This window comes from Squalius cephalus (genome assembly GCF_949319135.1).
Source record: "Squalius cephalus genome assembly, chromosome: 17".
Lineage (NCBI taxonomy): Eukaryota > Metazoa > Chordata > Actinopteri > Cypriniformes > Leuciscidae > Squalius > Squalius cephalus.
This window is the reverse complement of record NC_137138.1, coordinates 35,234,282-35,252,916: the sequence shown is the minus strand read 5'-3', so window position 1 is coordinate 35,252,916 and position 18,635 is coordinate 35,234,282. Positions and strand designations below refer to the sequence as shown.

The window sequence follows — 18,635 nt, the reverse complement described above, 5'->3', positions numbered from 1 at the left end:
TGTGTCCAGTGAACGGTCAGGACATGCAGGACAGCACACTTACCCTAAACTCTTCCACCTCTTCTTTCTGTACGCAAAGCCCATGAGAGGCAGAAGACAGGAGAAGAGAAAGAGACACTCAGACAGACAGAAAACACCAGCAGCACCACAGACAGAGAGAGATCATCACCACCACACACTGATAGAGCTCCACCGGTTCACCGCTTTTAGCCTTTTCATTTTAATCGGGTAAAAAAACGATAGTTTTTCCGGGTTGCATCCGTTGCGTGAGCGGCTGATAAGGGTGTGCGGTCGTATAATTACAGAAAGAGAGCGGCCTCTAGAGGCGGAATAAAAACTAGCACTGGCCGCGTTTCCATTACCCTTCAAATTATGCAAATTGAAATTGCGAATTGAAAATATGCCCAATTGAAACACGCCAATTTTTCAAAAACTCCCATATATCGCAAAAAAAACTTACTTTCGCTCGCATGCGGTGGTTTTTCAGGCAATTTGAAAAAGGAATATTTCTCAAAACTGCACATTTGCACATTTACAGTCACCTGACGTAGATGATGAGGTGTGTTTGGACAGAAGACGAGACAGAGTTCTTCATTAAACTCATAAAAGACAAAAGAATTACGGGAATACTGGACTCTAAACCACTAAGAAACGCCACAATCAAGATCTTGAAGCAGATTTGAGGGAGAAACACCCAGAAACTCCTCATATGAGCCGCTCTCAGTATAACGGTCTTTCCTTGCCGTTAATGCTTGGATGAAACGCCCATGTCTCCTTCCATTAATAATAATGTCTAGTGTGATGACTGAGATATATGTAAACCTACAAACATCCGATGCCATGATTTTTGGAATGACTTCGAATCGCGAGAGGAAAAAATAACGTTGCATGTTCATAAAGAAAGTGAACTTCCTGTTTGAACAGGGCGTTTGGAGACTCACACCTGTAAGTAAATGCAGCTGTCAATCACGAAAACTGACACTGTGAACGCAGCCTATGTGTCCACCGTCAACATTCACAGGGGCGAGCGACTGACTGACATTAAATGAAGATGATCAACAAAAGATCAACAGTAGGGCGAGACTTATCTGACCGGACTGTGATGAGTGAGCATTACATTTGTGTATAAAACTACTGGACTAACATGGCCTACAGTTGGAAATCCGGGAAACTAGAAATCAAAATTGATTCCTGCACTTATTGTGAACGATTCATTAGTGCACATTATTGTGAAAGGAAAACACTGTTTTCCTTTCACAATAATGTGCACTAATGAATCGTTCACAATAGGTGCAGGAATCAATTTTGATTTCCAGTGGACTTTAGTTCATGCTCTGTGTGTGTGTGTGTGTGTGTGTGTGTGTGTGTGTGTGTGTGTGTGTGTGTGTGTTAGTCTTCACCTCTGTCTGAACATGAGCGCCGGGTCCATGTTGGCTGATGTCATGCGCACAACGTTTCGGATCTCCTTGGCGATCATTCGCAACTTTTCGAAATTGACCAGGCCGTCCACACTCGAATCGTTCCCTGAGCAAGATAAGAGATGACGGACAGTTCAAGGACCTGACATGTGGAAACCCACTAATGTTAAAAGATTAGTTCACTTGATAATTTACTCTCCCCCTCGTCATCCAAGATGTTCATGTCTTTCTTTCTTCAGTGGAAAAGAAATGAAGGTTTCTGAGGAAAACACTCCAGGATGTTCCTCCATATAGTGTCTTCAATGGGGTCCAACGGGTCGAAGGTCCAGATGTGAGTTTCAGTGCAGCTTCAAAGTCTCGACACGATCCAGCCGAGGAATAAGAGTCTCATCTAGACAAACCAGCGGACATTTTATAACAAAATAAACATTTATATACTTTTAACCTCAAATGCTGGTCTTGCACTAGCTGTGATGCGACACACATTACGCAATCAGGTTGAAAGGTCACGCGTGTTCCGGTTTATAAATGTAGTGTAGGGAGAAAAACTCCATCTTATTTTCTCCTCCAACTTTGTTGTTTTACCTTTAATTTATTTTAATTTATTTTTTGTAAAGGGCGTTTGACTTTGCACGTTGGCTTTGTAAACACGCGGAAGAAACGTCACGCGTGACCTTTCAACCTGATTACGTAATGTGTGTCGCATCACAGCTAGTGCAAGACCAGTATTTGAGGTTAAAAGTATATAAATGTTTATTTAGTTATAAAATGTCCGCTGGTTTGTCTAGATGAGACTCTTATTCCTCGGCTGGATCGTGTCGAGACTTTGAAGCTGCACTGAAACTCACATCTGGACCTTCGACCCGTTGGACCCCATTGAAGACACTATATGGAGGAACATCCTGGAGTGTTTTCCTCAAAAACCTTCATTTCTTTTCCACTGAAGAAAGAAAGACATGAACATCTTGGATGACGTGGGGGAGAGTAGATTATCAGGGAATGGTAATTCTGAAGCGAGCTACTCCTTTAACAGGCTTGTGTGTAGACTTGACCCACTGACCTTCGTGCAGGAACGTGAGGTCCTTCTTGACCACAGGGAACAGGGGGATGATGGGAGGTTGCACGCTCTGGCTGCTCAGTATGTTGCGGTATTTGGCCATGTTTCGTGACGGGTCGAAGATGTCCTGAAGGTCTCGGAACAGCTTCTCATACTTACTGGGTAGTTTCTCCCACGTGCTCCTCAGTCGAGCGACTGAAGCCAGATTAAGACCACTGAGGAGCACAGAAAACACAGAAGTTCACACACCAACCACACAATATGCAAGATCTTTAACTATCAAAACATAAAATATCTGCATTTTATGTTTCTGACGAAGCTGCATAACCACCATAAAACACTGGAGGAACAAAGAGCATGTCAACTTTTTTTGTAAATGTAATCGTTTGTTATTATCTTGTCTTGTGGATAATTTAGAAATATGCTGATAACTTTATCAGGTCAGCATCGATATTAAAAAAACCCAGAGGATCTGTTGACAGAAATGCAATATCATACACATAACTATGTTTTCAGTGGTGTATAAAGACCTTACATAATGAACCGTTATGTGTTTATTAGCTTAGAATGAGCATTTCTCTCTACACACACCGCGGGTCCGCTTACATCGACATGTTTCTACGGTGGCCCTGAGCGGACAAATGCGTTTCGTCACTATGTTGTTCTTCATGATAAGAAGCTAGCTAACGTCAGCGAATAAAACACTGACACAATGATGAACAAGTCACATTAATATTTGCAATTCGCTAGTTGCACGTGGCCGCCATTTTGTATTTCGGATCAGCGAGTATACGCATAGACACTTCCGGTTTCGCATTACGCCCGGTGCAGGGAGCCGGAGAAAGCCGAAAATGATCTTTTATAGTTGTTTATAGTATCAATTATCACTTAAAATACTACTAAGATCCATATTACTATCACACGAGCCAATGGCAATTAAATGCACGGATGCATAGTCAGATTAATGAATGAAATACAACTGTTCACCAACAGAAGATTGTGTTTGACTCATGCTGCATACACATACGCAATTATGCCTACTGTAAATATAGAGTTACAACTACGATTAGAGTTGTGTGCATAAAATACACCGTGAACATTCACGTTTGCCCTGAGATAGGCTACAATTTTATCACCATAAATACTATTTTCTCAATTCTGCGCATATATTTTTACTTACATCAATTGCTCGATCAATATTATCATCACATATTTTACATTTACATTACCACAAACAATTGAATATAGGTAAGTTTGTGTATATTTTACACGTAGTACAATACTGTGCTGCTTATAAACACCAGACAGATAATGATTTATGATCTTTACTCATCTCACTTGCACAGAATAAATGCAGTAATAGAAAGCATTGAAACGCACAAGTGAAATACACTGAAAATTATATGCATTTAAAAATTTGGTCGGGTTGAAGTCATCCCTCCGGATCTTTTGCATCCACCGGCGGCGTTAACGGGGAATGCATGAACCCTGACTTCTCTGTTGTAACGTGACGAAACGGTACATAACGGCACACAGCGATGAAGTGTTGAGGCTGTCACCCTCTGAAAGGCAAGTCCCCTCTCTTGAATCCTAAAAACACTCATTGTGAAAAAATATCTCTGTGGTAATGGACCTCGGTCGCTGTTGTCTCTCGCTCACGCTGTCTCTCGCTCTCGCTGTCAGATCACCGGAAGTACTGGCCCGCACACTCAATTTCGAACGTCAACGGTCGCCGTGCATGGAGCGAATAACATCGCTTTACTGAATAATCAAGTAAACCTAATTTCTTAATTTATCTTTGTAAAGAAACCTCGTTGCTGAACTGGCTACTCTCTGCTGTCTCAGACAACGACATCACTTCCTGTCGGCCACCGTAACTTCTGTTGGGTGCAATTCAAAACTTCACCACTAGATGCCGCTAAACTTACACACTGCACCTTTAATATAAAGTGGGACCTTAACTTCTTATAATCATTGAGAAACTGTAAGGAGAACAGCTCGAGCGAAAGGCGGACTCACCTGATGATGGCAAACATGGAGTTGAAGTTCTTGCACTCGCGGCAGTGCAGGGCGATCTTGATGAAGTGCTTGATGGTCTTCATGCGCTTGAGCGCGTTGGCCTCGCGGAGGATCTCAGTGGCCACCCAGAACGTCTCCTGGTTGATGATCTCCTCGAACTGCTTCAGATGTTGGCCACCGCCCGGGTCCAGCTTGAACAGGTCGTCCACGTACTCGGTGGACTCGATGTTCCTGAACAGGCCGAAGTCCCTCATGGAGAGCTGAGCCGCCACCTCCACGGTGCTGAGCTGGAGGAGCCCGATCTGACTCTCCCTCAGGAGATCCTGAGCGTCTTCATCCGAGCACAGCGTCTCCGTCTCCATGTTGTTCTTCAGGTAGTACCTGAGCAAACACACCAATCACGGGATCACTGAATAGTAGGGGTGTAACGATACCCAGCAAGCAATTTTGTGTTTAAAAGACGTCTAATAGCCGTTCAAACACATCACAGACGTCTAGCTCAAAACAAGGCATAGTTTGGGCTGTCAGTGAAAATTTAACAGACGTCTAAACCATCGCCCAAGATTATGTAATAAATGAAACCAAACACTTTGTAATCACTGTTGACTTTACTTACATGATGGAATATCAAACATCTTGCAAGTTATTTTGGCAAAAACAACATGTAACCAAATTCAAGGTTATTCTGGCTAGAAGTGGGTTGAAGATTGATGCACTTTTATGAAGGATAGATGCACTTTTATGATGGATAGATGCACTTTTATGATGGATAGAAGCACTTTTATGATGGACAGATGCACTTTTATGATGGATAGATGCACTTTTATGATGGATAGATGCACTTTTATGATGGATAGAAGCACTTTTATGATGGACAGATGCACTTTTATGATGGATATACACTTTTATGATGGATAGATGCACTTTTATGATGGATAGAAGCACTTTTATGATGGATAGATGCACTTTTATGATGGATAGATGCACTTTTATGATGGACAGATGCACTTTTATGATGGATAGATGCACTTTTATGATGGATAGAAGCACTTTTATGATGGACAGATGCACTTTTATGATGAATAGATGCACTTTTATGATGGATAGATGCACTTTTATGATGGATAGAAGCACTTTTATGATGGACAGATGCACTTTTATGATGAATAGATGCACTTTTATGATGGATAGATGCACTTTTATCATGATAGATGCACTTTTATGATGGATAGATGCACTTTGATGGACTTGCAGAAACAACAGAAGCAACCATTCACTGTCATTATAAAGCTTGGAAGAGCCAGGACAGTTTTTAAAGGTCCCATATTGTACACCTTTCTGAAGTTTTATTTTAGGTTTTGATGTCCTTAAGAAAATATATTTGCGGTATAAGTACCAAAAACCATCCCAAATATATTTTTACAGCTCCTTTCTCAGGAGGCCTGTCTAATTAATATTCATGAGCCTCTCTTCTGATTGGCCTGTTGTTTTCTGAGTGATGCACGGGCAGGTCAACCACAGGTAACTAGGGTCATGTACACTGTAGCCTGATTTGGCTCATGAGTAAGGTAAATAAAAGGCCTGTAATGATGGACATTGCTGAGGGAAATGTTATCCAGCCTTATATGTTCGAGCCGGACTCAGGAGACAAACAACCACCTCCTTAATTTTGGCGTTATTGTAAGAGTATTATAATTACAATTACATCAATGCTGCACGCAGATTTAACGTTAACGCTAATTTAAACTGTCTAAAAAAACTCAGATTTTTTTTTTTGTCAAATTTTAAATCTCCAAAATATGTCCGTTAATAGCTAGTTATACATTATGTAACGTTAGCAGACAGACACCGAATGCAGTAAGCTATGTAACTTTTGCTTTCCTGTTGATACAGTAAGTTGACGCGCTACAATTTCTTTTACAATGTTACCTTTTTTCTGTAAAAGGTGTACTTGTGGTAAATCTGCAAGGATGCCCACAGAACGCGAGAACATATGCTGAAATTGACGCCCAAGGTAACCTTGAACTGTAGAGACTGCAGCATCTTTGAGGAGAAGCTTCTTTGAAAAAACTTTGTTGTCCGGAAGCCTGTGCAATGATGTCGTTTCCTGACGGTGGGCAGTGTTTGGTGATCACATTTATACGACAGCGGCTCGTGAAAAGGCACAGCTACTTTATGTGCATTTGTCTGTGGATGGACTGTTTTGAAATGTATATGGTAGTTTCATCGCCCCTAGACCTCTGCTATCATGAAAAAAGCCAGGGAATTTCAGTTTTGACAAAATGGGACCTTTAATATAACTCCGTTTGTATTCGTCTGAATAAAGAAAGTCATATACACCTAGGATGAGTAAATCATGGGCTAATTTAAATTTTTGGGTGAACTATCCCTTTAAGAGGTGTTGGCTCTGCTCTTACCTGCCGTTGAGTTGGATGCGGTCTGCTAGTTTTGAGAGCTGGTCCGGCAGCCGGCGCTGTTTAATGACCCCTTCAGGACTGACAGAGACCTCACACAGCGAGTAGGTTTCCGAAGCTGCGATGAGGCCGAACTCGCTCACTACATGCGAGACGACGTCTTTGGCTGTGGTGTCTTTACTGATGATGATATAGCAGCTCTGCTGGTCCGCCTTGAACACGCGGATCACCTGATCGGGAATGTCTGTGACCCGCAAGAGGAAGGAGATGCAGTTAAACACACACAACCGGTGAAAGCATTTGAAATAAAGGTCAATGGTGAGATGTTTGGCTCAGATTTGGAAAACAAGGCAATGGCTCAAACACTATCCCATCATCCAGATGATTTAAATGACAGAAATCTCTTTCAGCTTTCATTCATATCTTCACTTGATGAATGAAAGTCCTATGGGTGTGGAACTCAATCCACCATAATGATGGCGTTTCCGCATGCTTTTTGACGTCGAGTGTAAATCATTTCATGCCACAAACTCATAACCACATGTAGTGTTGGGGAAAGTAATGCATTACAATATTGAGTTACTCCCTTAAAAAGTAACTTAGTTACTTTTTTTAGAAAAGTAATGCGTTATGTTACTTTTGCGTTACTTTTTCTCACCTGGGCTGGGCTTATTTTTTTAAGAAAAAAAGTTATATTTTTGGGCCCTTTCAGACCAAAAATTAAATAATAAGGCTGAAGGAAATGCAGATTCACACGTGTCCAGTAGAGGAGCAGATCAAACAAACCTGCCGTTCTGGATCACAGAAGAATAGATGCAGGAGAAGAACGTTTAACACTTACTTCACCAATAAAAACAAAAAATCTAAAGTCATTTTTGCTTATGGTTTAATTGAATCATCGAAGATCAGCAGCAAGTACATTGGTCAATGAAGTGAGATTAAATGCATACAAATATTTGTTTTATTTAACATTTAATTATTTGAGGTTTGTGTATTATTCTGATTTTGCATTTCACTGATTTTATTCATTTTGAGAAATACTGAAACTTTTTTGCAATTAGTCAATGCATGCTCACATTTAGTCTAGAACTACAGTAACCATCATGTTTTCTCACACACACACACACACACACACACACACACACACACACACAAAACGCCTCTGCACTTCGATTTGTCTCAACATGAGGACAGGAGAGCTGTCAGTCAATAAATGTGAAAAATTAACTTCTTATTTGAAAAAGTAACTAAGTTTTGCTATATTTTGCTGTAAATTTAAAAGTAATGCATTACTTTACAAGTTACTTGAAAAGAGTAATCGGATTACTTAACTCAAGTTACTTGTAGTTACTCCCAACACTGACCACATGCAATTAAGTTCAAAACAGCATTCAAGAGTTAAACGCATGAAAAGGAAAAGAGTGTATGACGTGTACAGTGTACTTACAGTAGAAACCAGCCACTGGTGGAGCCAAGAAACACACACACAGAGAGAGAGAGAGAGAGAGAGAGAGAGAGAGAGAGAGAGAGAGAGAGAGAGAGAGAGAGAGAGAGAGATGACACATGACAGCTACAGCACACACCAGTGGAGACATCACAACTAATCTAAAGATGTCCTCCTCATTATAGACATCTCTCGTACTGCACATCAGCTTCAGCAGGTTTCCAGATTAGTGTGCAGTGGATCTGAAACCAGCCGCACGCTTTCATTAGACACAACCCAGAGCTGAGGTTTCAGAAAGGAAACATTTACTGGAATCCTTCCTAACATCCTCATATATTCTAACTATATCTAAATGTAGATTGTTTTCAGAGCTTGAAATAAGGAGAAATAAACAGCTTCAGCTTGACTCATACACAGAAGAAACCCTCTACTGTGAAAAGAAGTACACTTCAGGACACTTTCAAAAAGAGTGCACACAACGGATATCATACACTTTAAACGAATGCAAATAATTTAAAACAAATTAATGTTATTTACAATTAAAACTTATTACAGTTTTATAATGATATAAATAACATTGATATAAGGGATCACCTAGATTTAGACCTATATTAAATATAAAGCGTTCACGGGCAAATTTGCGTTATGTATTTCCCCAGCGTCGAAATCAGGCTCATATAAATGTCAGGAAACACAATTCCTGCTGCATGTCAATATCCATGATCACTGGATCTTTGGTAAGTTGTAAGAAACACTATATCGAGTCCAACCTTTAGTTTAAACTGATAATCGTTCGTTTTACTGCCGTTTCCCCTGTTAAACCCAGTCACGCAGCAGCTCTTCCGCAGCTCAGGCCGGCTGAGGGAGTGTGTTCCCGCGGGAAAGTGACGTCAGTGCATTCCCTCTATAATCTGATGATGTGTGTGTGGTCAGTATATCAGCGTGCGGTTGTGTGTGTTACCTGCGGGGTTGGTGAAGTCGAGCGCGCTGGCGGGCTGGAGCAGGTCAGGACTGCTGGACGACAGGCTGCCCGGGATCGGCATGATGGCCACGCTGTGCCGGCACTGCTTCGTGCCCACCATACTGTCATCCTGAGAGTGGGACAAGCCACTGTCACTGCACACACAGAGGAAGAGGGATTACAGCCGGCTCAACACACTTACACAGCATGTCAACACACACACAGATGGAAGACATGGACATTTAGGCCGTTTTCACACTTGATTTGACTGAACTGGAAGGAGACGAACTGAATGTGATTTTGCTAAAAGAATAACTATTAATAAGAAAAACAGATGTTCTGCAACTGGTTAACATAATTTATTACATGACTCTGTGGAATACTTGATTCTGATTGGTCACTCGCTCCATCCAGCGGTATATTATTCCCAGATAACAACCTCTGAGATCAGAAACACAGGCTCATCTGGGTTACAGAAGTCATCAGCGCTATACACTCGCTAGGAACGGGATTTCTTCATGGAAGTTTTGTGTTTGGTGAGCTAATAACATATTAAAACTCAGTCAAATCAATATTTTATGTACAGTTATTTAATTATGCCATCCAGTATCGTGGACTCGCTCTTTCGTTTCATACAAACGCAGATGCTGCCATTTTGCGACTATTGTTTTGTACACTGTTGGATTATAAGATACAAACAGGTACGGTTTTAAAACAGTTTAATCTGAAATCAATATCTCTAATCCGCATAATTATTTATGTGTTATTAACCATATCTCTTAAATGTCCGTCTAGTTTGAACTCACCGCTGAAACTACTCTCTCCACGGAAGCTTTGCATTTAAAACCTAATAAAATATTTAGACTCAGATCAATATTTCATGTCTTATTATTTACTTATATGGCAAGTATCTGTGTAATAAGTGTGATAATGTAGATCCAGCCGGTTGTTATCTCAGAATAAACCCCTTCAGGCCGATGAAGACCTGATCCTGATCACCCCGTCAGGGTTTATTCTGAGATAACAACCGGCTGGATCTACATTATCCCTTACTTAATATCCCTACGTGACGTCAAAGAAAAAGGAAAGACGCTTCAGAGAAAGACCAGGGGTCTCATTTATAAACGTACACCACTTCCCACACAAAGGTTGTGATCTATTAAAAACACACTTGACGGAAGAATGTGCATCTGTATGTAAACTCTGATCATGCGTACGAACATCTAGGAGACGGAGCAGTTTGGAGACACCAATGGTGATCTGAGGGACTGATGAAGGAAAACCACTTTAAATCTTCATTACGAGTCCTAATCATAAATGTTCACAATAACAGTTTAAATAAATAAAAGAATGATTTACACTCTATTTTACATCTGATTTACACATTTAGATTAAATATGCCATTCTCATTAATGGAGTTAAGCACTTAAATTACATCAAATCTTTACTGAGAAGTTACAAAAAAATTATATTCTAATAAATAGAAATATTTGTAGTGGATGCGATGCTTTTGAACACTTTTCCTGTGGCTTGCTGTGTTTTAATGTTTGCTTAGCACATGATAATAGCAGAAAACTCATGATCTGAGAAAATATTTCTGTGCAAATGATGATCAGAAATGCACATTAAGGCCAATCTGTTTCCATTACAAATATATTTGGCCAGTGGAAATTAAAAGATTGAGAAAAACTTTCTCTGAAATGTTTTTTTTTATACTATTTGATTTATTTATTCAAAAACAAGGCAAGGATAGGCTACTTAATGATTTTTAGCAATGTAATGTGACACACATATTTTTGGCTTTCGGGCGCACGTACACTTTTAATAAGGATCCTACACACAGTTTTATAAATGAGACCCCTGGAGTAACATCACTGATGAAGTTTTGATTTGTTGGGTTAGGGTATTAAGGGTCTTATTTGTCTGAGAGAACTTTCTCAGTTAGTTTTAAAGACTTTGTCTCCTCAACGGCTTCTTTCACGTGTGGGGTCCCCCAGGGCTCTATTTTGGGGCCTATTTCGTTCTCCCTGTATATGCTCCCCATAGGACATATTTTTTAGGAAATTTGGTATTTCTTTTCATTGTTATGCAGACGATGCGTAAATGTATCTGCCTTTGAAACGAAAAGACACTCGCACTTTAGCGCCTCTAATGCAGTGTCTTGAGGATATTAAGGCCTGGATGGCACTAAATTTCCTTAGTTTTAATTAAAATAAAACAGAAGTTATGCTGTTTACGCCGAGAGGCACTTATGAGTCATTAGATTTGGACCTTGGTGAATTGAATCCACTTGTGAAGCCCTATGTAAAAAATGTAAGTGTTATTGCTGATTGTGATTTTAAATAGGACAAACAGATTAACTCGGTAGTTAAATCTAATTATTTTCCGATTGAGACAACTCACCAAGGTGAAATCTAACCAGTCTTTAAAAGACTTTCAAAGACTTGATCATATTTTCATTTCATCTCGTCTGGATTATTGTAATGGCCTCTATATAGGCATTAGTCAGGCCTCTCTCTCCAGACTGCAGACGGTCCAGAATGCAGCAGCTCGCCTGTTGACGGGTACATGACAGCGGGAACACATTACCCCTGTTCTCGCCTCTCTTCACTGGTTACCTGTCCATTTCAGGATTCATTTTAAGATTTTGGTGTTTGTTTTTAAATCTCTTAATGGTTTAGCACCTGAATATCTTTCTGACCTGATCAAGCTGTATGTTCCGCTAAGAGCACTTAGGTCTGCTGACCATTTGCTTTTAGTTGTCCCACAGGTAAAGTTGAAGAGCAGGGGTGACTGAGCATTTGCACAGGCTCAAACATTTGCTGATTTTAAATCTAGCCTAAACAATTATTTTTATAGTCTGGCATTTGACGCTATGTGAGAGATGCTTTTTTTTATTGTGTAAAAAAAAACCTCACCGATGGTCATGAGTCTAAACCGACCGAACTGCAGTGTGAAAGCGCTCTAAACAGACACGAGCACAAACACAGAGTGAACACACACACACAATCCATGAATGAGACTCAAGCCTGAGATGAGCAAACACAGCAGAAGCACACGTGACGTCTCAGCGCTGGCTCATGGGTAAACTCCTGCCAATCAGACGCTGAGCTTTACACAGACGGGCTGATTTACATGATGCTGTCTCACTCTCAGAGCAGAGAGACAGCGAGACAGACAGAAGTGATGATCCACTCTGAGAGAACACATCAGCACAGAGAACATCCCCAACCGTCACATGGAGGTAGATACACAGGTATGGAAGCCCATTTACACCACATTGGAGACAAAAAAATCATGCTTTGGTAAATCATAATTATGAGATAAAATTACAAAGTCTGACATTCTACATCAAACAGTGGGCTCAAAAAATATCGGCACCCTTGGTAAATATGGGCGAAAATGACAGTGAAAATTTCCTTTTGCAATTTCTCTATACATTTCAGAGGTTTTTTTTTTTTTTTTTACAATAAAAAAAAAAAAAATTTATAAGAATAACTATTTGATTTTAATGAAAGGTTAGATTTTTGTGAATATTTTGAATGAAAGACTAAGAGGATTATTTGTGGAGCAAACTGCAATTATGACATACTAAGTCAGAATTATGAGATAGTCGAAATAGGCTAAAACTGAAATTATGAGATAAAAAGCGATGACATGAGTCTAAATTATGACATACTACGTCATAATTATGAGATAAAAAAATCATGAGATAAAGTCAAAATTATTCGATAAAAAGTCATGAGATAAAATTGATGTTCCAAGTCATATTTATGACATACTAAGTCGTAGTTATGAGATAAAAGTCAAAATTGACTCAAAATTATGAGATAAAAGGTCATATTGAGATAAAATGATGACATACCAAGTCATAATTATGAGATACTATATCTAAGTAAAAATTATGTAGAAATGTAACATTGAAATTGACATAAAAAGTCATGATAAAAAAATATGATAAAATAAAGTCGATTAAATTTTTCATGTCATAATGACTTTATTATAATGAGTTGTGTCATAAATGTGACTTTTCTTCATAATTATGATTTATCAAAGTTGTTTTTATTTATTTATCCACATACATCCATACAAAAATAAGAAATGTCTTATTTTTGCATGTATGTGAGACACAGCTAGTGTTTGTCCAGGTCCAGGTCACGTGACAAACAGCACTTGTGATTTCACAGAAACAGGAATTGAAAAGAACGACTTCCACACAGGACATGACAGCACTGTTTGACACGGTTCATTTACACAAGGAAAAGATCTTGACCAATGACAGAAAACACCTAACAAGGCACGACGTGATACAAGCGATCTGCTTTCCTGGCCAATCACAGCCTTAGTCCACAGGACAGTGTTGTTCGCGGCTCTGATTGGCTGCTGGAAAGGTCGTGCCTGGTTAGGATGTGATGCAACTCTTCATGACCACGCAGGAAAGAGAAGAAGTGCCAGTGAAATGTGTTGCTAGTGTACGCACAGATGCTGAGTCTGGACTGTGAGCACAATCACATGGTTTATGTGAAGATGAAACAACATGAATGTTCACACAAACGATTTGTGCTGCGCTACTCTTAACATTATGACATATTTCATGAGAGAGAGAGAGAGAGAGAGAGAGAGTGTTGAGCTGGTGTCTCTTACCCAAACAGTCCCCTGTGCAAGTGAAGCAGCCATAAAAACAGAAGACACGTGATGTCAAGCAGAACAAGCATCAAGCACAGAGATGACCCACAAACACACACTTACTGCGCTCACATTCACCCAACTTCATAACATAACACACACACTCTGCATGAACAACATGACGCCTGTTTTAGGTCATTCAGATTTTCTGCACTGCGACAGCGATACGCGACAAGCTTTTGTTTCTGTGATGTCATGGCCAGAACAACAACATATGAACAGTGATGGTCTCAGCTAGTGATTATGTGCTTTGTGCAATTTTTCAGAAATGTTTAAGTTTAGTTAGAATAACATTGCGTGTGACTTAAAAATAGGATTAGAAGTATTTTATCTAATTAATTACATGATCGCCATCAATTTTGGTAGAGAAATGACCCCCCAAAAGATCATTTAAAGTCATTGTGTTAGATGACAAGAGCACTGAATAGGAACTACTTTCATTGGCGAAACTGAGCAAAAACAAAAAAGTATTTACAATATTATGTCTAAAATGTAACTTTATCAGACTGCTCTATAAAATCTTTATCACATTTGTAATTGTGCAATTATTCGGGAATAAACTGCACTCTTGCGATATTGTTAAAATGTATCATATGATATAAATTTAAGACAAAATGCCCTCATATGTTATTTTGGTGGCATTTTAAATGCATTCTAATAGGCTTCACATCGCAATCAGTGTGTAAATAAAATAATGGCAAATGCTTTTGAAACAAAAAAACATGTTGAATTGCACTTCTTGAAAAAATATGCATTGCACTAACCCTGCTTGCGTTTTAATGCATTGTATTTTTAGGGCTTGCATTTTTATAGGCTGAAATTCAACATGGTTGTATATTTAAGCTGTGAATATTTCTATTCAAAACATTTCACACACATTTTCATTATTAAAAATTCAATAAAGTATGAGATTATGAATCGTAATCTACTGCTATTCCTGTAATTCCCAGATGTGAAATGTAGAATTTTCTGTCAAATTTGAACCACTGAATTTTGAATTTTTAAAGCGAAATAAAGCCAAAATTGCCTGTTGAATATTATAGGTTGTATTTTTAAACAGAATGAACATTTTGGAAGTGAAATCTGAAATCTGAATATGGATTATTGAATTTTTAATAATGAAAATGTGTGTGAAATGTTTTGAATTGAAATATTCACAGCTTAAATATACAACCATGTTGAATTTCAGTCCATAAAAATGCAAGCCCTGAAAATACAATGCATTAAAATGCAAGCATGGTTAGTTCAATGGTAAATATGCAATTCAACAAGCTTTTTTTGTTTTTTAAAAACATTTGGCATTATTTTGCTTCCATAGTGCCCTGCATACTGTTTGCAACTAAACTGCATGCGATGTAAGACGACGTACAGGTCTGGGCCGATCCGATCTTATACATTTTGTTGAGAGTGCTGGACATTAGTGCACTCGCAGAGTGGGCCGATATCTGTGATTGATTTTGTGGACAGACAAAGTGCTTGTCGATGTAATCTTATCGCGTCTGGTTTGGACATGGTGTAAATTTCATGACACTTGAGCACATTTTCTCTCACCACAGTGAGAAAACAACAATATATTACAGGGGTGTCTTGTCCTGCCTCAGTTCCTGACAGTAGTGATGACCACTCAAGAGGACAACTAACTAATGGATGGATGGAGGTGTGTTTAAAGGGATAGTTCGGCCAAAAATGATATTTAACCCATGATTTACTCGCCCTCAAGCCGTTCGAGATGCATATGTCAGTCATTTTTCAGACGAACACATTTTCAGTTATTTTAGAAAATGTCTTAGATCTTTCAGTGGTTATAATGTGAAGTTATGGGGTCCACCTCCTTCAAGTCCCAAAAATGTGGATGCATCCTTCACAAAAGTAATCCATCCGGCTCCAGGGGGATAAACGAAGGCCTTCTGAGGGTAATCCGTGCGGTCCACATTTTGGGACTTGAAGGAGGTGGACCCCATAACTTCACATTATAACCACTGAAAGATCTAAGACATTTTCTAAAATAACTGAAAATGTGTTCGTCTGAAAAATGATTGACATATGCATCTCGAACGGCTTGAGGGTGAGTAAATCATGGGTTAAATATCATTTTTGGCCGAACTATCCCTTTAAACCAAGAGGCAGCCTTCCCGTCTCTCTCTTGAATCCAACACTGAAGTGACTTAAACTGCAGTTCATCGACTGGCCACTAGAGACCGGCTCCAAAAGAGAGTCAATCCCACAAACCCGCATGTTAAAAAGCCCAACTTTACAGCAGAAAAAATATGTTTACATCCTGGTACAAAAAGTGGTTTTGGTCTATATAGCTGAATATAGTGAATATTTTTATAACTCATCCGTTTAAATAATATTAAGTAATGATATTACTGGGCTTCAAAAATGCTCTTCAGAACCGACGGGTGATGTCACACACTACGTCCATTGTGTTTACGTCCACAAAGTCTATGGTTTAAACCCTGTGAGAGCGTAAGAATGACAGGTAAAGGCTCTTCGTGCGGATGATGGAGGAACTGTGAAACTCCCAGAGCGCGTTGATCCAGACACGAATGAGGAAAAGAATGGAGACTAAAGAGAGGGAGTGAAGCATCATCCACACAGGAGCGTGTGTTTACCTGAAGGGTTTCGGGGGGAGGATGCTGAATCTGGTCTTCTCCAGCATCTTGCGGATCTTGTTGCGTCCCCCGGACACCGTGTTGGCCTTCATCTTCTTGCGGCTCTTGCTGTCCGAGGGAAACTCCATGTCTCCGGGCAGATCCGGGATGGAGAAGCGGTTGCTCTTCCTCTCCTGAATCTTAGGGATGTGAGGAGCACCGTTCTTCTTCTCGTGCCTCACTCGATTTTGAAGCTCTTTGAAAACTGCAACGAGTCAAAATCAAGTCAAATCAAGTGTATTTGTAAAGCTCTTTCTACAATACACTTCATTTTAAAGCAGCTTTACAGAAAGTCATACTGTTATGTCTATAATACCTTGATGCTTTACCATAGAGCAAGTTTTAGTGGGCGATGAGATTTTACATGATGATGATATGAGTGATCCTGCGGATTTATATTTAGCTATATCGTATTTCTAATGTTGTCTAGCACATATATCAGTGCTGCAGTGACTGAGACACATGACTGAGCGATCAAGACGGTTTCTATGTACAGATTTTATTAGAATTTTTGGATATATAAATTGCAGGATGCACTACAAAACAAGTCAAGTGACTGAACAACTGGCAGAACAACGATACGTTCAAGTTCAAGATCTTTATTGTCATATGTACTAGGTACAATGACATTCTTATTTTGTCTTATTCTTATTTTGTATTGTTTTATTTTGTTTTGGTTTATGATCTGGTGAAATGTCTGAGCCAAAGAGTGTCATCGAAGCGCTCAGCTGTGTGACCCATGTGACACACAGACATCAGTTTCTCAGAGCGCTTTGTCATTACATTTAATTGAACTGAATGCCTTTATTGTCATTGCACTTAGTTGTACAACGAAATTCTTAAGTGCAACTCCTTGTAGTGAAATTAACACACAAGTCAAGTCAAGTCAAGTCAAGTTTATTTATATAGCGCTTTTCACAACATAGGTTGTATCAAAGCAGCTTCACAGTAATAAAACAATACATCAATGTTTGTTTCTAGTGGAACGTCCACGTTTGGTAATGCTGATCAATAGTATCGTTGATTGATTAATTAAATTAAATATTCCCAAATATCCCCAACTGAGCAAGCCAAAGGCAACAGTGGCAAGGAACCGAAAAACTCCATCAGGACCTAATGGAGAAAAAAAAACCTTGGGAGAACCCGGGCTCAGTCGGGGGCCAGTTCTCCTCTGGCGTTTATGAACTAGAGGTCGGATTTAACTGTAAGATTAAAAGTATTATATGAATGCCTGGCTGAAGAGATGCGTCTTTAATCTAGTTTTAAACTGGGAGAGCGAGTCTGAGCAACGAACAGTATCAGGAAGGCTATTCCAGAGTTTTGGAGCTAAATGTGAAAATGCTCTCCCTCCTTTGGTGGATCTGGATATCCTAGGTATGACCAAAAGCCTCGAATTTACTGACCTTAAAGAGCGCAATGGATTATAGGGCGATAGAAGATCGGTTAAATAGACTGGAGCTAAGCCGTTTAGGGCTTTATAAGTCAGTAGCAATACCTTGTAATTAATACGGAACTTTATAGGTAGCCAATGTAGTGATGATAAAATTGGTGTTATATGATCATATTTTCTTGATCTAGTAAGAACTCTAGCGGCTGCATTTTGGACTAACTGTAGCTTGTTTATTAAGGATGCAGGACAACCAGCCAATAAAGCATTACAGTAATCTAGTCTCGAGGTCATGAATGCATGAACTAACTTTTCTGCATCAGAAACTGATAGCATGTTACGTAGCTTAGCAATGTTTCTAAGGTGGAAAAAGGCTGTTCTTGTAACATATGAAATATGATTTTCAAAAGACAGGTTGCAGTCTAATATAACACCCAGGTCTTTTACTGTAGAGGATGAAGTAACAGGACATCCTACGATGTTAAAGTTGTATTGTAAGAGGTTTTGTGGGTGGTTTTTTGAACCGATGATTAGTACCTCTGTCTTGTCTGGATTTAATAAAAGAAAATTGCGCGTCATCCAATCTTTTATATCT

General features: G+C 39.4%; 1 protein-coding gene across 26 annotated transcripts in view; it reads right to left on the bottom strand.

The window, feature by feature from the left end:
• The window catches only part of rapgef6 (Rap guanine nucleotide exchange factor (GEF) 6), a 158,389-nt gene that overhangs the window by 20,003 nt on the left and 119,751 nt on the right, over positions 1–18,635 (bottom strand). For 10 of the 26 annotated variants that reach the window (XM_079847102.1, XM_079847123.1, XM_079847111.1 and 7 more), the window contains 8 exons: positions 16,615–16,858; positions 9,314–9,468; positions 8,356–8,370; positions 6,912–7,152; positions 4,495–4,875; positions 2,479–2,690; positions 1,401–1,524; positions 44–67 (listed from right to left, as the gene is read on the bottom strand). In XM_079847102.1, the coding sequence (XP_079703228.1) occupies positions 44–67; positions 1,401–1,524; positions 2,479–2,690; positions 4,495–4,875; positions 6,912–7,152; positions 8,356–8,370; positions 9,314–9,468; positions 16,615–16,858 (1,396 nt within the window). The remainder of the gene's footprint in view (positions 1–43; positions 68–1,400; positions 1,525–2,478; positions 2,691–4,494; positions 4,876–6,911; positions 7,153–8,355; positions 8,371–9,313; positions 9,469–16,614; positions 16,859–18,635) is intronic. The other 16 variants (XM_079847122.1, XM_079847103.1, XM_079847115.1 and 13 more) reach the window with 3 other exon arrangements.